We start from the raw sequence: 21,901 nt of genomic DNA on the forward strand, positions 1-21,901 counted from the left end.
GAAAAGACTGGAGTCATCCTAAATGTATCATAATAAGGAAATGGAGCACCCAAAGTGTTAAAAACTAAGTATTTGAGAAAAGTTTTCAAATCTGGGAAAGTCTTCATAACATGTTGTTAAGTGAAAAAAAGAAGGCTAAAAAGATGTATGTGTGATTCGATTTCAATTTTATTTTAAAGTGTTTTAGGAAAAAAGCTAAAAGAAAACATGCTCTTACCGTGTTTTCACATTATTAATATGGACCTGTATTACCTTTGCAACAATGAAAAATCCATTTAATTTTAATATAAAAACTGGAAGAAAGTATATAAAATATTAATAGTGTTTTTTTAATTGATAGAATTACAGATGATGATTTTTAAAATATTTCCCTCAATTTTTTTTCTTTTATGGAGAGCATATTTAACTTTCATAGGAAGGAAAACTATACTGTTAGTGAGTCATGATGCATTTGTGCTGCATCTCTACTCTTTGCTCATTAGTACCACTGGCAGTGAGTTCTCAGGACACATTTCAGAATGTATTTGTTGAATACTGATGTGCAAAACTCAAATGCACTATTTTAAAGATTTTTGATTATTTGCTCTGAATTCTAATGAAAAGTTTTATAGAAAGAAAGTTGCCAAATGATCTGTGTCTTGGTGCCAAAAGTCCTTTTCCTTGAAAGGTTTCCTTCTCTTATGCAGTATGTCTTGGTGACACTGTTACATCATGAGCTTGAGGATGGGTGGTCCAAGCAATATAGCATTATCTGTATTCTAATTAATTTATTCTACATATATTTTTTACTTGGTTGTTACTGAATAGATATCAGGAATATATCTGTATGTTTTCTGACTTGTTTCTTCTGGTTTGGTGTTCTTACCTTTGAGTGGAGTACAACAAAGCAAGGAGTTCATTTCTACATGAGTAGAAGAGTATAAATCCTCCCTCAGTTTTGTTCTAGTTAAGAAATGAAAAGGATAACTAGCTCTTCCCAAATCATATTATTGCTTTGTTTCATTCTAAAATTGTCATGAGCTGTTAAATGTCTCTTAATTTTAGAATGCCACAATTGCTTTATAGCTTAGTACTGCTAATAGTGTGTTGTGTTACTCTTATGAAACAAAATAGATAATGATTTTATTTACATATGTATATTACTTAACATGAGAATTCAAATTAGAGAAGTGAGAAAGAAGGCAATAGATACGCCTATATATCATATAGATGGCTAATTATAGATAAAAATATTTGACTTACCTGTAAAAACATTGCACAAAAAAGTCATAGTATAAGTAGCATTTTTTATAACAGACTCAAAAACAGATACGATCAAAGAATGATTTGCAATTGCCAAATAAGCAAAAGACCTCTTTGTTTCCACTAGCAAATGCTGATGTACAATCCTAAATATTATGGCCATTAAACAATATTTAAACAAATCCTTTATAAAGATGTTATTTTAAATATGTAAAGTACATAGGGAAAGCATGTCAAAACATCAATCTGACTGCATTGCTCAATAGCAAATAACATATAAATTTAACGTCATTGTCCCAATTCAGTTGCCATATTATTGTTCCCTTATCTTCTCCTTCAATATTCTTTCTTTTATTACAAAGAAATACCTTCAGTGAGGAAGACAACACTAAAATAAAATTAACATAGCCAGAGCAAAAATAAATAAAATTTAAAAGCCAACCTTTATTCCACTTTGAACAAGTTTGTGAATGTCCAAATAAGGCTCCTTGAAAATTTCTCCTTCAGGGGTAAGTATCTTCACGTAACCTTCTTTTTCCAGAATGAAGAGACGGTGCGAGCCATCCCCGCTATGCAGGGCGCCAACAGGCTGTCGCAGCCCACTCACAACCTCCTGGATACAGAAGCAGTTGTGTTTGTGCTTTCTAGACAAATCAAAAAAAAAAAAACAGTAAGCTTTTCTCGAGGTGGAGGAGGTAAGGGATGCACGGAGCACCCTTTTCACAATATATTTCCTCTAGGAATCAATGGTTTTGAGAATCATGAAGTGCTGCTAAACTAAGGGTCACAACATGATTCTTTTACATGATTCTTTTGATTCTTTTCAACGGGAAACAGCAAAACAGCCTTCTCTCAGAATCTAAACGAGAGAATCGAAACATGTATGTATTTTAAAATTTCATAAGCTCATTATCTCATTGCTCAGTGACTATAATTAAAATTAGCTTTTGCTCACAACAATTAAACCTTACAGAAAGGCATGCAGAGAGAAAGTTCTAAGATCTATTTGTAAAAATCTGATTTGCTAATAATAATTGTGCTGAATATTTCCACAGTGCCATAAGCTAACAACAATCATAAAATTCAAGTTTAAAACTATACCTATAAAATTTGCATGAGTCATAGAGAAGCCAAGCTCATAATATAAGATTAGTAGTCTAAGTATTAAAAGCATTTAAGCTCTGATTTTAGAGAAGCAAACTACCAAAAAGAAAAAAAATAAAGCATCTGGAGGAGATAGCTGCTGAACCTAAGCACAGACAGTTGATTCACTGTCAAAACCACAAGATTTGTCAGTTGGGCTTTTTTTTTTTTTTTTTTAAAGATTAAAGAGCATTTATCTTTATGAACCTGCTGATCTCTTCCACTTTGTCATATTCTTCCATCTGGTCCAAGTAGTTAGATGCTGGTCCTCTGACTTGTTTTCTTGGAAAATCTGGAAAGCACAACCCACCATCTTTTCTTGCATAGTAAAAGCAGAATTCATCAGCAGTTGTTTGAAGGAAACCTTTAAAAAATATAAAAAGACTCATTAGGAATATTTAGTGTCATAGTAAAACTACCTCATTTAACAGATATAATATGGGAAAAGAGAGCTTTTAGAAACTATATGAATATTCTAGGAAAAATTAGACTCAAATAAAGAGAACAAAAAAAAATGGGGAATTAGGATTTCCATTTGTTTCTAACCAAAATCTAAGAATTGAAGTAAAACTGAAATAAGATTGTGCTGGATATTTTAAAAGGCTCTTATGAAATACACAAAATACAAACCCAGCATTGATCTTGACTTTTTTTAAGCTTCTCCAGTTATCATATGTTACACATGTGAGCTTATTTCATCACCATTCAGCATTTTTTCCTACAGTACTAAATAACTTCTGAAGAAGAACAAATTAGAATAAAGAAAGAGATAGGCCATCAGATGCCAGTGTTGGTTATTTGCAATTCTAATAGTTTTGCCACTCACATATGATTAAATAATAAATTTAATGAACAACACAAGGTCATTATACACCCTAATAAATAACTGACTCACTGTGCAATGATCAAGCAATGAATTGATGCTGATAACAGAGCCTCCATTTTCAAATATGGTGATATCTTTTTCCTATACCTCACTTACAGGAAAAAATGATTATTTTATCATAAAAATTATATTTAAAATATCCCTTCAATCTTCTAGCAGAAAAGCTGACATACCACTGAGCCAAAACAAAAATACAAAATCAACATACTTAATTGGATCTAAAAGAAAGATGTGTTTTCATTTCTTATATATTAAGAATGTTATCAGATAAAAACAGCTAATTTTGAATAAAAAAGAAAAGAACTTTATGACAAAGAAGAGTTTTGATATTTTAAAATTTTGATTAATAAGGTATTGGTTTGGGGGGCATATTAATAAGATTCACATCTACAATCTGATGACTTCTGTTTCATACCTTTAATTATATTTAAAGTTTTGACTGTTATCTAACAAATTAGATCATGATACCCCTATCAATTCTGTGATAAAGGCAGAGTATAACTTAGCAGAAGTTGAGAAGCTGCATAACAAATTCAAGTTTAGCAAGGATTTCTAAGAACAAGAATTTGAGGTCAGCCAAATGAGGCTTATCAATGGAGCATAAAAGACACTCAAAGTTTATTTTCTGTGTACTTGACCTTGGACCTCTCAAACTAAAAAACTTATCTTAGAATGAGAGGGTCCCAAATGGTTAAAGCTTGATGGACATTTTGGCCTAACTTTTGGGTGAAATGTATAACCCTTAAATTTCTGAGAGAGACTCTTCAAGGCCAATATCTGACATGGCCACTGGGAAAGATTTTGTCTTTGGGAACCAGGCAAGTCAGAGTAGAGTCCTTAGGAGCATGTATGTGTGAGTGTGTGTGTGTGTGTGTGTGTGTGTGTGTGTGTATGAGAGAGAGAGAGAGAGAGAGAGATGTGGGAGGCACACAAAAAAAGGGAGACATAGCAGCTGGGAAAGGTGCTCTATGGGAGGGGCAAGGCAACTGGAAAAAATTCAGGGATTAGAAATTGGGGAGGAGAATGAAGGTTCTAGCAACAGTGATTCATCTTTAGCAATTCACCATTTGCAACAGATAATTCTTTTCCTCCATTCTTTAATGGCTAAGATTCAAATGAAAATTGCCTAATAGTGTTAAACAGGATTAAACCAATTGAACTAATTGAGTGCAGACATTTCACGCTACAATAACCTACTGCTGAGAAGATGGGGTCTAAGAGTGATAAAAATCATTGTGATTAAAGGTATAAAAAAAGAAGCAAGATCAATGGATGCCCATTGATATGCTTTCCGTAGAGTGCATTCTGCCATCTTTTAGTAAACAGCAAAGTATCTACCCTGCTCATTCAGGCAGAAGACAAGACCTGCAGAGTTGAGCAAAGGGCTCCTGTGTTTGTTGAATGTAATTCTGGCATTTTTAGAAGTTTTAAAAATGTACTCCCTTAAATAAATTCATAACTGAAGAATAATATTATAATTAATAAATCTCTAGTGTGTGCTTACTAAATTGCTTCTTAATTACTTTTCTCATTTTGGGGAAAATAAGCAGACTATGAGTAATTCTTAATTAAAATCTCTAGATAGTGTCTGCCTTTAAGGAATATGAATGTTCTAAAGAGATTGTGTTTTCTTAAATGCAACAAGGCAAAGTAAATGGTTAGATTATGTATATATTTATTTCTTCATGTATTGGGCAATAGGGAAAAAAATGAAGATATCTCTGGAATTATTTTCCTCTCCCAATCCCTTTCAGTATTTGCCTTCTTCTAACAAAACACATCCTTTAGAGTGCCTTTTTCTTCGATTTGTAGAAAGATGAAGCTATTAATGAGGACAGTCAAATATGTTGATTAGTTTCTTATAAAAAGAATTGCAAAGTGTAATAGCTGTTTTCAATTTTGAACTACTGAGAAAATAAACCATGTCACTAAATAGACTTAAGAAGGGAAAACTATCACAAATTTGCTTTTATAGCAATTTCCCCAAAACTAGTATTTTAGAATTCTAAAGGCACCTCTGTGCTGGGGCCAGGGGCTGAGGGGAGGATTACCATATTCATATTCATTGTTCTTTAGGAAATGGTAACCTATGTGCCAAGGACCAGTCTAACTAACAAATCAATTAACCTAAGTTACTCAAAGAGTGTGTTGTTACAGCTCACTTTTGGAAAGCATTTAGAATGATTATGAGCACTTGACATATGCAGGGACAGCCCCATGCTTGTCGCTAAAGCCTTCCAGAATCTCTGGAAAGCACCCTTGCTGCTCCATCCACCTCTAGAGTGGAGCTTTCATCTGGTTATCTTTCAAGGCAGCCTGGGTGGCCACCAAAAGCACTTGACATCTTGATGCACTTCAGCAGTTTTACATATATACAAACTTTGTAGAAAAATAAATTTGTCATTCGTTACCACATATGTTGATCTGAGGAGTGAGGTGCTTGCAGGTTCTGTCTCTGAGCTGTTTGCTGTGCTCCCTCTTTCAGTGGACACAGCTTTTATTTTATTGTTTTTGGAAGCTAGAATAATTTCAAATATATAAAGACCCCCACAGATGAGTCCCCAAATCGAGCATGTTTTATTTAGCTAAAGTAGATAATGGTAAACGGAAATGCTCAGTGTTGGTATCACTTTCAATTTATAGTCCGGAAGGCAAATGTTTAAGACTTGAAGTTTGCAGCAAACCTTTATGGTATCTAATCTGTTGTCGCTTCTCTGTCAGCCATCTAGGCAACCATGACCTATTCCACCTTGCTTTGGGGAATGGGATAAAGAGGAATAAACAGCTGGTTTAAGAAAAGTCTAAGAAACATGGCTGTAATTTACAAAGACAATAATAATATTTTCACATAATGGGTTTAGATACACGTTATGCTATACCCAAGGGAGAAAGCAACCCTAGTCAAAGTGTTTTCTTAAGTTACTAAGAGAGTTCTATTAAAAATACCCAAATCTACACTTTTCTGGGACAGAAAAAAAGGAAAATGTACACAGCAGCTAAAAGTTCTCTCAGTGTACTCTACAGTTTTTAAAGCTTTTTTTTTCTTAAATACCATTTCATTTTATAAACTGTTAACTTCAGTAGATTTGTTTATATGTGACTTTGCCTAACTAAACAAAATCTGTCTCATTAAATTATTTTCTTCCTCTATGTTGATTCTTACAACTAAAGTAACAACCACCAAAGTTGACAAACTTTTGGTGATAAAAATAATCAATGCCCAAACATCTATATGTTATTGGAGCCCAATATATGATAGTGATGGAACATATATTTATGACTTTGTATGCATAAGAACTTCCATATCTCTCCTATCGCCTTCTCATTGTACAACTTTGGTTAAAGCATTTAACTTCTCCTGGGCTCAGCGTTTCTCATCTGTCATAGGCAGAAGACTCCACTGTTCTTATCTCCCTCACAGGATTTCTGAGGAGCAAATTAGTCTTCATACCTGAATGTGCTTTATAAGGTATTACTTTTTTGGATTCCTAATCATTTTTTATCTTAGTGACAAAAAACTGGACATTCTCCAATTATGTATCAGCTACATGGAAGAGGAGGCTGCCTTGATATTGACGCTGATGGGTAAAGAAGACACCAACAAGAAATTTGTACTGATAATCCAAAGTGTGTAAAGATTAACGACTATATTATCCACTTAATAAGAAAGGTAAAACATTCTTTAAAGCGAAATCACAATACTCCTTTTAGCAGCAATAAAAGATATAATTTGGAAAGATTAATTATGAAGTAAAATAGGTATTTTCAAAGGTGAGATAAAGTTTACAACTCTTGGAAATAAGCATTTAGGAACAGGTATCTTGTAAGGACATTTTGCAATGGTTTATTTAACATATTCATTTTTTACCTGGAATATGGCTTCGGCAGGTATAAAAGAATTCTTTGCAATAGTCTTTGCAGAGCAGGGGAAGGACTAGGTCCCTTTCCAAGACTTCTCTCTCAGGTGAGTGGAACAGGCTTTGCGAATGTGGAGAGCAAAGTGCACATTTGATTTCCTCCAATAACTTCCCACATTCAGTGTTGTTGGTAACAGAAAATATCTGAAAGCCATAAATCAGAAACAAACATCTTTTTAGTTATGCGAAGTCAGGTTTGTTTATTTATTTATTTACTTGCAATCACGAAAGTAGAACAGTCCAAATTAATTTAGTAATGAAGTTTTTCTGAAAAGAACTACTGTGTCACAATACAGAATGCCTTTATAAGGATACAAGGACAGTCTCTGGGGCTGGGCTGGGAGAACAAAGGGCAGGGATGCATAAAAGTGCTTTACACCCTTGCGAATCAAATCTGTCTTTCAGGTGTGAAAACGTGAAAGACAAATAGATTTAGACTCTTTAACCCTTTTCACTTTATTCTGCCTCAAACTATATACTGAATCATATTTACCTTTAAAATTCCAAATACCTTTATCCAACTCCATGCAAAGCAGCATTATTTAAGATATGGCTTATGTGTATCTTAGGTAAAAATCTATTTCATTCCTAAAATTCCTAATATGATTTTCTAAAAAATGTAATTGAATTACATTTTTAAAATTTCAATTAATTTTCAATCTACAGGCTGTATAGGGAAAGTTTTCTAAAATGAGGAAATATCAGCCTTTCATGTTCTATAAAAATAATATTCGAAGTGGAATCAAACGGGCTTATGACCAATTTTTATTATTCATTATATCTTAGCCAGGAAAAACTTTCTAACTAGTTCCTCAGGTATGTTATATGCATGAATAAACACAAGAGTTTGATGAAAGTGCTTTTGTATAGTATGCAGTGAATTTTAATGAAAAAGGTATACTTTTATCATTATTTTTACAATGATACGTTTTTTATTTCAATGACGCCAATTTGGAAATTATTGATACATTGAGGTTAATAGTTAATAGGATTGGTCTTGGTGTCTAGTAGTAATTTTAAAAAATGACTTCAGGAGCTCTTTAATAAATATCTGCACAATATTTGAGACATGAAATGTAATGCTGTCTAAATCAAGCATTGATTTTTCATATTAAAAAACACCATAATAAGATTGAATTTTATACCTTTTCCCAATTCACCTATGTTTATATTGAATTATTTCTTTAGAACTATGAACTAAAATTAATATTTTAAGCTCTAGATCATTGTTTCAAGCAAATATTTCATTCACAAGTTGAAGTTCTAATTTGAGTAAATCTTATGGCCTCTAATTTTTGGGATTATGATATTCTAGGTGATCACAAAAATCTGGACCTGAAAGAGTAAAGTAACCAGAAAAAAAAAATCATCGAATACAAGCATGCTGAAATTTTAATATGAAGTATTTGAAAGTCCCATAGAAGTTACCCTATTTTGGAAAAAATATATATACAGTCTTGTAACTATCTACAATATTCAGAAAAGTTATTATTAATCACAGTTATGTTTACATTTTTATCAATTTATTTAAATGACAATTGCCTAAATGGTTAAAGTTTTCTAAAAGAAAACATACACCAGACACTTAGAATTTGCATTCCAAGAATGTTTTAAATGTCTTTTATTGTCCACACTCTGGCAGACCTCACCAGATCTATTCAATATTAATAGTGTTCAACTTTGTTCTGTTTGTTTATCATATAGCAGTCCCCTAAGAACAAAACAAATGCAGGATGCTGAAGCCACCTCCTTCGCTGGCTGAAAAAAGTGGAATGTAATTACCTTTGGTTTTATGGAGAATATGCATGCTTCCATTTTTTATAGCTGAAATAAACTGATTCCCATGCACTCTCCCAGCTGCTATCCAGGAAGAGCTTGATTTTAGCGCCTAAAGAACTTTGTCTTTTACAATTTTTGGAATGTGTTCTGGCCACAAGATCTCCCATCAAAAGTTTCAGAAATAGGATTCAATAAATTATCTGAAATCAAGTATAATATTATTCTTTTTAAAGTTTCATGCTGTTCCAGCCCAGCAGGATGGTAACATTTTGCTCTGTGTGAGGTCTGCAGTGTAAATACCTATTTGAAGATAGATAGAGCCATCATTCTGGCTTTGGTTTCAATGAACCAATAGTCTTACTGAAGTCAATTAAACTGACTGAGCCAAAGCTGCAACACTGTTTTAGACAGATGAGGATGGGTGTGTGTAGGGTAACGTTTTCCTCTTTTTTTGCTTATGTGTCTGTGTCTGCAAAGGTCCTTAACTTTATGTCTGACAATGCCATCAATCTTGAGAAGAAATTCAAGCTAATTTCCTGTTTCGATTTTTAAAAGCTATATACGAAACCATCAAATTAATTAATCTAAATATACTTCAGAAATCATGTAAAACTTGGAAACATTATTACAGCATGCCTAGGAATGACTGTGGCTGTTGCTGACTAATCTATAACATCTGGCAGGTCATCCTTTAATCTTTAGCCACATGAAAGTAAAATCCATAGAAGAAAGGTAAGATAAATAGGGCATACACAGGAAAGCGTGGCCTACAACTATAGCTTATCAACAAATAGTAAAAGGGGTGACAGAGACCTTCTGTATTTCTCTTTATTTATCAAGTAACTAAACAAAGAGGGCAAAAAGGCACCCACATGGGTTCGATGAGGGGACAAAAGGAGAAAATACATGACAGTATATTAAGATGTCGCCTACAGATCACTCTGTACACAAGAAGTTATTTCTAAAAATCATATGCCTACAAGGTTGTTCAGCTGTTGGGTGGAACACATGCGTCTCAGGACTATAGTGCTGGATTATGTCATTAAAGAGTTCAGTTTCAATTTTAGGCTAATATGTAAATAGATCATTGTACTAAGGCAGCTGTTAAAGGGACCCTGGGATGAGTTATTTGTTTAGTTGGATGTGTTCAACAATAGCCTTTGTCCCTGAAAGAGCCAGAGCAAACAAATGATTGTAAAAGGGCACACTTGAAAACAATTACTTTTCACCCATTCCTTGACAGCTTTGGCTGTGAAACCACCCAAGGTAGAGAGAGCTTCTATGCCTCTGTGGCTACAAGTTAAGTTTTAGAAATGGGGGTATTTCAGTTGGTTGCAGATTCAATTTGGCTAATGGGAATTAGATCCTTTTAGCATGCTGTATTTAAAAGCTGCAATAATATTGCTAAGATAATATGACTTCCTAAATTTTGGCAGTACTTATAATGGTAGTTAACAATCTCATTACAATACACAATGTTATTAAAATATACAAAAAGAATGTAAAAGCATAATACCATGGATAAAGAATTTAACTCAATGCTAGTTCATTAAAGAAAATTTGTTAGTCTAGAAACTGGATTTAATTACATGGCTGAGCATGCTCAATATTCCTACCTAGTTGGCTACTATCTATCTAAGAAATTTCTTCACTTAGGAAAAAGCTACTACTGTAGTTTCTTGAAAAGTTACAGAAATCTTTCTGGGGAAAAATTTTTTTCTTTCATAAACAAAAAAGAGCTCTTTCAAATAGCAATCATCTCTCCTGTATACACATTATGAAATCAGACCCTAACATATATTATAATCCAGGAAGGCTTATGGGAAAAAGGGAAACACTGAAGTTTATTATAAAATAACATGTTTTAAAAACTATTAAAACTTGAGAACTAACATAGGTCAAGAATGCATATGCATAGCTATATCGAATCTCTGTTTTGAACAATTTGAGTATTGTTAGTTTATAAACCACTTATAATGGAACCAGCAAAGTCTAGTGTACCAAATTTAATTCAAACACATTTTCCAAATGAGTAGGGGTTTGTTGGAGATTGGAAGCACGTAAAACAGAAAGGAATGTGGATAAAACGTGGCAGATTACTTCCTAAAGAATGATTTCTTTAAAAAAAATTTATATAACTTCTCCTAAGAGTTATAACTCCCCTCAGTTCCGTCCCCACTCCCATTCTCCCGATTATTTAGTTAAGAACAAAGTTTTCATTCCACATGTTCCTGGAAGAGTTCAGTATTGCAGGGATCTCTAGATCATTGGGATATTCATAGTATACATTGCATAAAGGGAGATTTAATGGCAAATATTTCTAAACTTTTCTCTGAATTTCCTGGTTGTTTCGGGCTCCTGGTCAAACTCTTAAGGTGATCTGAATGTAGCTATTTTGGAACTTAATTCAGTTACAACACAGAAGCTTAATGATATTGTTTTGAATAAAATGCTGGAATATCTGTTCCCTGAATCTCAGACTACTGCTGCATATGGTAAGAATAAAGAGAGAGTTGCAGCTGAAAACCTGCAGCAAGACAGTTCTCACTCATCTGGGAATAGAAAGAGTTGGACAAATGCTCCCTCAAAAGGCATGAACATTTGGACAGAGCTGGGGACTGAAAGAGAATGATGTTCTCTAGTTTCACCCATTAGTGAACCAACTAACAAATACAATGGTGTTGTTGTTATTCTTTTGCCATAAGCAACAGGACTCTGTGTGTGGGCAGCAGTTTAGTGGGGAGGAGGATAAGTCGACCCCTTTTTGTCCTATTGATTTTTTTCCTATTTGCATGACTTGAGCAAATTAAATGATGCAATATGGCTTTTTGTTACAAAACAAAGTGAGAGATACCACCCAGACACATATGTTGATTCGTAGGAGCTGTTTACATGAGAATAGAGTGAAATCTACCGTGAACTGAGCATAAAAATTAGATTCAGCCTGGGTATTTTTTTTTTTATTATGCTTGGGCCAGCAAGACTGAAGCACAAGTTTTCCAAGAGTCTCTCAGACCTTGACAACTGCAGTGTTGTAACAGAGGAATTCTTAATTAAACCTAAAATGGGGAAAGGGAGGGGGAGCAAAGACACCTGATTGTTTATTTCACGTGCAGGGATTGTTAATGACGCGATCCAGCAGTCTTTCCTTGGAGTACAGTAGATACCACACACCATTGCATCCCATGGCAAGAACGATATTGCAACCAAAAATAAGCTTGTCTTTAACAGTCAACCAACACTGTTTTCGTATTTAGATTTATTAACACAAGGAAAATGCAAATGCCATTACTTTTAAAGTAAGTTCTTAGAGATCTTCCAAGACACCTAACTACCTCTGAAAGCCTGCATTTATAACGTTACCAAATGACGGAGAATCGTCTCAGTTTTATGTGATAAATACGCCCCAGCAAAATCTTTCTCCAGATTTTGAGGTTCTTAACCAGAGTACTAGGAGTTCCTTTCCGCTGGTTTAACTAATGTAATGCAAGACACCCCCCCTCTGACGGTGCTGGGGATCATAAACCAACCATGCTTCAACATCCTTTACAATTCAATCCTCTCCCTAACCGAGCACGTGGAGAAAACGGGACAAATCTTTTTACCCTAGAAAAATAAACCAGAAACCACAGCCACCTTAATTTACAGTTTCACTGCAGTCAATGCCAGATTCGATCCCAAACACACTGTTAATCGCGATTCTTTTAAAAGATTTACCCAGCCCAGGATGCGGGTACCACAGAAGCGTCTCTTTTCTGAGACAGGCGAGTTCGCGCAGCATCCGCATCGCGGACGCTGGGGGCGGGAGAGCTATCTGCACACCCCAGAGGAACACACAACGGAATCATGTTAGCGCTTCAGCAAAGTCGTCGAAAGAACTCCTCGAACAAGTTTTGCCTTCCTAACTACTACCAGCATTGCCAGAGCCACAGGGAACCCCACCCAGCCAGTGCGCCAAGTACGCATCCGTGGGGCCGGTGGGCGCCTACCTTGTTCTCCAGGCGCCCCAGCCCTGGGCTGTCACTCCGCAGGCAGCAGGACAGCCGAGGGTAGAAGCCACCGCACAGCATCTCTCCCCCACTCAGCAGCTCCAGCTGGGACATCATCCGCCTGTCTCTCCTTTTCAGGCGCTTCGGGGGGTTCCCGTTCAGGCACCTTCTCCTCCTCACTCCGCTCCCTTCGCCTCTTTCCCCAAACTTAGCATCTCCTTCAAAGAAGCCCAGAGCCACGGCCAGCAGCAGCAGCAGCTTAAAGGAGAGCATCTTCAGCATCGTCTGCCCCGGGCGGCAGGGGCCGGGCGCGGGAGGCCAGGGGGGAACGCCACTGCCCAGCAGGGGCACTAGGGCGCAGCTCCAGCAGGAGGCTGCAGGGCTGCAGGGCACTCCAGAGGCAGAGGGAGGTGGTGGGGGCGAAAATATGTAGAGCGATGCAACTTTGCGAAAGATACGAGACGAGGCGACGGGTCCAGCGCCCGAGGGGAGCCCGAGGAGCGAGACAAAGTTGTGCAGATGACACCGTCTGCAGTTGCGCCAGTGTCAGTTGGGTTAGGGGCTTTCTGCTGCAGCTGGGAAGTGGGAGGAGAAGAAGGGGCTGGAAGAGGAGGAAGAAGAGAAGACGGCCACAGAGGTTCACTTGTCCGTGTAACGGGAGTTGTTTAGGTGGGACAGTAGCAGGAACAGAAACAGCGACGGCGGCGGCGGGGCAGGCGGAGGCAGGGCCAGCGCTGGGCTCTAGATGATGCTGAGGTCTCCTCTGCCGGCGGCTGCAGCTTCTCACACAGCCTCTCATGTTTCGCTCCCTCTTTTCTTCTTCTTTTTAACTAGCGCGCGGGGAGGTGCTGCCACCGCGCGCCCCTTGACGTCACCGCCTCTCGCGCGCCCCCGCCCGGGGGGGAGGGGAGGGGGCGGCCCCGGCGCGAGCGCGTCCCCCGGGCCCGGCGGCCTCGGGCTGCGGCGAGGAGGGGCGGCGGGCCGCGACGGCGGCGGACGGAGGGGGAGGGCCGGCGGGGCCTGCGGAGCCAGCCTCGAGGGCGCGGAAGGCAGCGCGCCCGCCGCGCCGGCGCGCCCGGGTGGGGGCGTCCAGGGCCCCGGTGCCCGGCTGGCCTGGGGCGAGGGCGCAGCCCGGAGATTGCCGGGCTGTCGGGCCGCTGCCTCCCGCCGGCTCCTCTCTCCTCCACTCGATCCCTCCGCTCCGCCCGGGCTAAAGGCGGCCACGCTGAGGCTCCGAGAGAAAGTGAGTAGGAGTGGGCCGCGGGAGGTGAGAAGGGAGGGGCGCCCTCCAGTGCCTTCCCCACCCCGGCCCCCGGCCCGCCCCTTCCCCCCGGGGAGGACGCACTAAGTGGGCTGGAGCCGGCGGGGGAGCTTTTCGGCCCCTTCCCCGGCCCGCACAGACACCCGCTTCCCCCCCGTGATTTCCAGTGTGAAGCTCAAGTTCTCAAAGATCTTTCTTGGGGTCTGACTTAGAGAAGTGGGGACCTCCCAGTGCTGCGGGTCGCTGGGTGGGCTGAGATGGTTCGGAGGTTCTTCCGACAAGGGACACCCACCCTCGCTGGAGGTCCTGCAAGCTACTGAAGTGGCACGGACGCGTGTGCGTGGTGTGGAGTGGGGTGTCCGGGAAAAGGGTTAGCCCCGGCGGCCCCATTTCGAGGGCCCCACCTGTGCCTCGCGGCTAAGCCCCGCCCCGCCGGTGCGGTCCGGGAACGCTGGTTCCCGGCCCCAGGTGGGCGGAGGGAAGAAGCTGGACGCGGCACCAGTTCATTCGAACTCACACACTCATATTTTAAATCGCACGCACGCACGCGCGCGCAATGCCTGGGGAGAGATTCCTGGGGGTGTCCAAACAGGCGTTAGTTCTGGAGGAAGGATTAGTTGCAGATTTGTGGGCGTCCACAGGCGCTGTGCCCTGCTTATCCCAGTGTATACAAATAAATTAACCTGTCCCCTAGCTAGACAAAGTCTGCGTAAAAAAAGCGTTTCTAAAAAGATGTCTGCGTTATCAAGAGCAGTGACTTGACGTTTACCGAATCCCAGCAACTTGGCGTCAGGATGAGCTTCTACGTGGTTGCACGCAAAATGTGCTTTTTGCTCACTTAAGTAACGGGGGAGCTGATTTCCTGGTATATGGGCTTTGATGAGGAGATAAAGGTTTTCCACTTTGGCAATGGAGGAATGTTCACCATATTTGGATTTGCTTCACTTCTTGGACACGGATTTCGCCACCCTAAATAGGAAAGTTGGTGATGGTTGAGATGGGTAACTGATTAAAGTAATTACTTTTAAAGTGGTCACAGTGGCTAGGTAAGGCTTCTGTCCCTTTCAGTGCCCGAGCCCGGATTTTCTAGTGGAGTTAAGTTTTCCCAAAAGAGGTGATTGTAATAACTGAAAACAATCTGCTAGATATTCGGCTCAGCCCTCAGCCAAATGTAGGGCCCTGATGACATACTGGGCATTTTTCCGGAGGACTGTTGTGTACACACATGACTTCTGCATACGTGTGATTGTAAATGCTGCTTTGGATCCTACAGGCTGTTTTATCTGACATTCTTTCTGCTTTAAGGACTTTTGCTATAAAGTAAATCAGGGAGCTCTAAGAACTATAAGACTTTAACTCTCTCATTTAATAGAGATGAATCCCATCAAGGTTAAATCATTTGCACAATTTTATCTAATTAGGTAGTTTAAAAACCAGGACCTAGGAACCCAATTTGGGGTAATTTCCACTATTCAAGGCTGTATTTTCAAATGTCAGTTTAATGTTCGTTTTCCAAAATAAAAATCCTTCTAAAATGGTATATCAGTGGTTTGAGCTCCCACTCCAAGTGATGAATTCATGTTAGTAGTTTTGAAACAGGCCTTCCTTATGATATGTACCTCAAGACTAAGGATGCTCAAAGGTAAATAATTTTAGTTTTAAAATATTAGACATCTGTTATAACCTGTGGCCCTATGTTTCAAGATACAGAGAGTTTATAAAAGATTACTGAAATAAGACATCCTTGTTCTTTCTAGATACATGGAAGCTAGAATTGATGCCGTCTACTGTTTGTCATGAAAGTCAGTAAATTGGGTCACTTATGAGATATAGCTGAGCTAAGTGGTACTGATATAATTTCCAAATAGTGGCTAAGCAGTGTTACACAAATGAACTAACTTCTGATTTCTTTCTTCCACAGGGAAAACTGCAAACCTCACCTACAACTAGACTGACAGCATCATTTCTTAGGAATCAGGAATCAACACTGAGTTATTTTTTAAGATTAAACCTTGAAAGCCCACTTGGAGGCTGCAGCAGGGGAGCATAGCCATCTACACACTTGAGCATGAAAAATGATCTTCTTTCATCAGGGAAGTCTCCCTCTTCAGCTAAACCACCAGAGTGGTGGGAAGAAGGGACCCCCTACCCCTTCAAATTCACCTAGTTGAATAAAATTGGCCCTTTTTAGCAAGGAACGGGAACTGCGCAAGGGTGGCCAGATCACACCTTCTGCTCACACCACCACTGACCAACCCTCTCCAGGACTACAACCTATGTTTGGGTCATGCCTTATACAAGGGCACTTGGAGTGGGAGCTGAAATCCAGCCCCGGCTTCACTCACCAAGCAGCGTGTATTGGTATGTGGCTGTATTTACCTAAAGGCTGCGATCCTTTTTCTAAAATGCACCGAGACACCTTGTAGGGGCTAGTGCCAACCCTGACCATCTCGCCCCCAATACCGGAGTCCTATCTAGGGTATATGCCTTGCTTTGGATGAAGTAGCGATTCTCATGAACAAATAGGTTTATTGTAAAGGATGAAATATTTGATGCAAATTAAAATTAATTTCATAGGTTAAGCTCAAAATCTTACACATGAATGTGAATGTCTATATGTATATATGAATGTATATATGTATATGTGTATATGTGTATGTATATATAGTTACATGGATATATATTTTTATGTATCAGAAGTTAGGACAATTTAAATTGGGTAAGTATTTAAAATAAAACTATTTTGAGTTTCAGAATCAGTTTTATATATGGACTTCTGGACTTTATAAGATATATACTATTTAATTCCATTTCAACAAATATATTAAGTACCAGGCATTGTGCTAAGCAATATGTATACATTGATGAAAAATAATAACCTGCCTCTAGATAGCTAATAATCTAATAAGACAAATGATGAGGTCACAAATAAACTTATAAATTAAAGTAAGGGCTATGAAAGAATTGCCATGATGGAGAATAACAAGGCAAATCTATTTCAGCTTAAGTGACTGGAAAAAGCCTTTCTGGGGAAATGGTATTTCATTTGAGACCTGAGGATGAGTCATGAGTACAAAGTGACTCCACCCTGCCATTTAAAGTATAGGACTGTTTGGGTTCAGAGTAGACTTTGGTACATTTGAGGGAAAGTATAGAATAAAGTAGATAACTGAGAAAGGAGACGCTCGATGCCAAATTAATAGTTTTTTAGTATAGACTCCAAGTAATGAAGTTATTTCTATTTGTGCTTTCCTTTTGTTTTTTACGAGTGCACTTTGTTCTTTCCTACCTCATCCTCATCCATCTTTGACTCTTGCTTTAAATCTTTGCTTAACACTCAACCTCTTCTAGGAATTGTTCTAGTTTGAGTGGCCCTGCAGCCATTGCACCTCATTTAATAAGCATGTAGGTAATATATTTTATTTATTTTTATTTGTGCATCATTGATAACCATCTGAGAGTTTTTCACAAGAGGGAATTGAGTATCTGTGAGATTGTAAGCCCCACAGGGGCAGGAGGTGTATTTCCTTCTTTGGTCAACCCAGCAAAGTCTAGTTCAGTCTCATGGTACAACGACCAGCCTCTCAATAAAATGCTGCTGACTGGCCAATCTTGTTTGACTTGATACGTTGTTTTGTTTTTTGTTTCTTTTTTTGAGATAGAGTCTCGATTTGTTGCCCAGGCTAGAGTGACTGCCATGGCGTCAGCCTAGCTCACAGCAACCTCAAACTCCTGGGCTCAAGCAATCCTTCTGCCTCAGCCTCCCTAGTAGCTTGGGACTACAGGCATGCGCCACCATGCCTGGCTAATTTTTTTCTATATATATTAGTTGGCCAATTAATTTTCTTTCTATTTATAGTAGAGACGGGGTCTCCCTCTTGCTCAGGCTGGTTTTGAACTCCTGACCTCGAGCAGTCCACCCGCCTCGGCCTCCCAGAGTGCTAGGATTACAGGCGTGAGCCACCGCACCCGGCCTGAAAATTTTAAATTGTTAAACAGAAAGGAACACACAGTTTGAAATGCACCATCATTAAGGCAGTTCAGGAGACCTTGCTACTACAGTGTGACTCCAGAGAGGAAAGGCAGCCAACAAAGCCAAAGAATATATACCTTTTAAAAGTTAAAGAATGGTTACAGTTCAAGTAAACTGACACAATTGTAGGGCTGCTAATAGGAGTTTTTCAACAGTTATTCAGTCTTTCTTTCATATCTACTGTGTGCCAGACCCTGCTCTGGGAATAGGGATACAGCAGTGAACAAAACTCATGGAGCTTGTGTTCTAATTGGGAGGGATAGATAGATAGATAGATAGATAGATAGATAGATAGATAGATAGATAGATAGATAGATAGATAGATAGATAGATAGATAGGTAGATAGGTAGATAGGAAGTATAACATATGGCAAGGAGTGCCACAGAATAAAGGGAGTATAGGGAAAGAGTGCAGGGGTTGAGTGAAAGAATAATTTTCTGTTGTCAGGAAAGGTGTCTACTGAGGCATTATTTGGGCAGAGATTTGAAGCAGTGAGCTATGTACGTGCAGATATCTGCAAGCATAGAGAAGAGGAAGTCAAAGTGTATGGAGCAAGCATGCTTGGTAAGTTCAAGGATTAGCAAAGAGGCCCATGTGGCTGTAGGTAGTGATCTCCCTGAGTCTTCCCTCTGTGTGTCTGTGTCTATGTCCAGATTTCTTCTTTTTAAGGACACTAGTCATTGGATTAGGATCTACCCTCATGACCTTATCTTGACTTGATCATCTGCAAAGATCCTATTTCCAGATAAGGTCATATTCACAGGAACTGGGGGTTGGGACTTTAGTCTCTTTTAGGGGGACACAATTCAATCCATAACACAAGATAAGGAAGGGGTCATTGCCAGGGTGATGCAGACAAGAACAGACTAAGAGGAAGGAGCAAGCCTCTTCTCTTCTTTTTGCCTTCCATCCTCCGTCTAGTACCCTGTCTTAAGTACAATTTTCTATAAGCATAGCCTGAGACAGGGATTCTTGGGCAAGTGATTCATTGAGAGGTAAGGGTATGAAAAGGAGAGTGAGGGAAGCAGAATATGGCCTGGGAAGGAAGCTATGTAAGGATGGAAACTGGATTTAGCTTCAGCCCAATCCCACAGTGGCCTCTGGAGTGTGAACTGCACCACAGAATAGGTTCCAACTTGACACAAGGGTAGGGGGATTGATTTTTTTTTTTTTTAACCCATATAGCAGTTGGTTATTATTTGCAGGTTGTCCCGTAAGGGAATATATACTCCCAGGTATGCAGGTCCCATTCTGCCAAGAACAGTTCTCTGTGGAAAGGAGAGCTGTGTACTGTTAGGAGCCTGGTAAGCTTTGGTAACCTATACTTTTGAAGGAATCTGTCCATCTCATCTATTGGCATAAAGTTGTTCATAATACGGCCTTGTTATCCTTTTCTTCTATAGAATCTGTAATAATGCCACCCCTCTCGTTCCTGATATTGGTAATTTGTGTCTTCTTTCTTATTTCCTGATCAATCTGGCTGGAAGTTTATCAATCTTCTTAATTCACTTATTTTTCCTATTACTTTTCTGTCTTTTTAATTTAATTGATTTCTTCTCTGATCCTTATTGCTTAATCTCTTCTGCTTACTTTGAGTTTCTTCTGCTTACTCTGATTTTGCCAGTATCATAAGATGGAACCTGAGGTCATTGATTTGGGACCTTTTTTTTCCCGCCTAACCTAGGCATTTTCCTCTTGGTGCACCTTTAGCAACATCCCACAAATTTTGAAATGTCGGTCTTTCATTTTTATTCAATTGAAAGTACTTTATAATACCCACCCTTGAATTCTTCTTCTTTGACCTATAGGTTATTTAGAACTATATTTTTTAGTTTCCAAATACTTGGGGATTTTGGGGGGGGGAAGAGAGGAGACTTTTGTTATTGATTTTAACTCAATTCCATTGTAGAGAGTATACTCCTTATGAATTGAATTTTTATTAGATTCTGTTACGTTCTAAGTGTTTGCACCCCCACAAAATCCGTATGTTGAATTCCTAACCCTCACTGATACTAGGATGTGGCACCTTTGGGAGATAATCAGGTCATAGAGTTGGAGCCTTCATAAATGAGACTAGTGCCCTTACAAAAGAGCCCCCAGAGAGCTCTCTCACTTTTTTTCTGCCATGTGAGGACAGGAGGGGAAGTTGGCTGTCTGCAGCCTGGAAGAGGGCTCTTTCCAGAACCAGACTAGCACCCTGGTCTCAGACTTTCCAGCTTGCAGAGCTATGAGAAATAAATGTTTGTTGTTTGAGCCACCCAGTCTTTGGTAATTTGTTCTAGCAGCCCAAACTGACTAAGACAGATTCTAAACATCAGGATTTTTGCCTTCTTGGATGCTTGGTCTTATAGTCCTATAAATATTCTTGAGCTTTGCTCCGGAAGTGCAGTTAAATCACTTGGTAACAGTTTGATCTTTTCAAGCTTGCCATTCAACTTTGTTAGGTGAAACCAAAACCACCTTTAATCTAAGGATAATTTTCTCCATGACTGAGGCAGTACTATTCTAGATACGCCTAAAAAATAAGATCAGTCACTACCTTATTTTTCCTTAAATTAGACGTTTTCCCCTCTGGCTATCTGCAACACCAGCTACTCTTAGACCTCTGTGAGCTCCACGGATCTGCTCCTTTCAAGTGGTTCTTCCTTTCCTCAGGTAATTTCCCCAAATGCATATTATATTAATACTAAATTCTCAGTGAAAGAATTGAAAGTTATCCTCTGTGGATGTCCATAGCTCTTTGTGCTGCTGTCTCCTCTACTCCAGTGCCTGTGGCAGATCTCAACTCCGTGTCTCTCTCCTCGATTCACGATGGTTGCCTGCCTCTGCCTGGATTCCTCATCCCTGCACTGCAGCCTGGAAAATCTGTCTGGGCAGTAAGCTGCCACAGTCATAGGGCTCCTCCTGTTTGCTTTCTCTCTCTCAGGAATCAGTGCCCTCTGCTTACTTATGTGATGTGCAGTGCCTGAAAACCTGGTCCAGTTTTTTAGTTCCCATTGTTATAACATTACAATATAAACTATATAGTCATTTCAGGTGGGGTGATAAATCCAGCCATTGTCACTCCATCTTGGTCAGAGATGGAGTTATCTTTTTTTTTTTTTTTTGCATGTGGGGGAAGATTTTTGATAAGCAATTCAATTTCTTTAAGAAATATAGGATATAATAAGCCCAATCACCAAGTCAGTGGGTGATTTATTTTAAATTTTTTGCTGTCGGCCTGTGTTCATGTCTTTCTGTCTCCGTAGGCCTATCACTTTCTATAATCTGTATATTCACAAATTAGCTCACAAGGTAGTTGGTGGGAATTTATGTCAGCCTTTTTCCATTTTTGTGCCTCATTACAAATAGTGATCCCAGCTACATTTCCTCCTCTTAAATCAAGCCTTTTCGTTCTGTCCACCACCTTTTGTTTCCAGGGCTGATGATCATGCCTTCTTCCCTGCTCTGCCATTACCCCGGGGAACTATGACTCTCAGAATGTTTTTTTTCCTGGTGCTCCAACATCAACAGTTACTTCTTTTGTTTATGCTAGACAGTGTGTTAAATTTATTTAGAAAACACACAAAAACCCTTTCTACTTCATTTTTTTTTTTTTTTTTTTTTGGCCTAGAGGGTAACACCTGGCTGCTGTGTATTCTGAATAGAAG

The 21,901-nt window shown here is 39.1% G+C and overlaps 2 protein-coding genes across 3 annotated transcripts in view; one reads left to right on the forward strand and one right to left on the reverse strand.

The window, feature by feature from the left end:
- Positions 1-13,742, reverse strand: part of HHIP (hedgehog interacting protein) — an 89,284-nt gene extending 75,542 nt beyond the window's left edge. For both annotated transcript variants that reach the window (XM_012783800.2, XM_012783799.2), the window contains exons 1-4: positions 12,957-13,742; positions 7,140-7,332; positions 2,593-2,749; positions 1,685-1,886 (exon numbers count right to left, since the gene is read on the reverse strand). In XM_012783800.2, coding sequence (XP_012639254.2) covers positions 1,685-1,886; positions 2,593-2,749; positions 7,140-7,332; positions 12,957-13,238 — 834 coding nt within the window. In that variant the 5' untranslated portion in view covers positions 13,239-13,742. The remainder of the gene's footprint in view (positions 1-1,684; positions 1,887-2,592; positions 2,750-7,139; positions 7,333-12,956) is intronic.
- LOC142876355 (uncharacterized) lies at positions 13,702-16,826 on the forward strand. Its single transcript, XM_076010599.1, has 2 exons — positions 13,702-14,199; positions 16,139-16,826. The coding sequence occupies exons 1-2, from the start codon at positions 13,702-13,704 to the stop codon at positions 16,265-16,267; spliced, it is 627 nt and encodes a 208-aa protein (XP_075866714.1). The 3' UTR covers positions 16,268-16,826.
- The last annotated feature ends 5,075 nt before the right edge of the window (positions 16,827-21,901 follow it).

This window comes from Microcebus murinus, chromosome 15 (assembly GCF_040939455.1).
Source record: "Microcebus murinus isolate Inina chromosome 15, M.murinus_Inina_mat1.0, whole genome shotgun sequence".
NCBI lineage: Eukaryota > Metazoa > Chordata > Mammalia > Primates > Cheirogaleidae > Microcebus > Microcebus murinus.

Coding starts and splice junctions, on each gene's coding strand:
- LOC142876355 (XM_076010599.1), top strand. CDS start 13,702: ATGATGCTGAGGTCTCCTCTGCCGGCGGCTGCAGCTTCTCACACAGCC. Junction 14,200..16,138: donor CGCTGAGGCTCCGAGAGAAA/GTGAGTAGGAGT, acceptor TTTCTTCCACAG/GGAAAACTGCAAACCTCACC.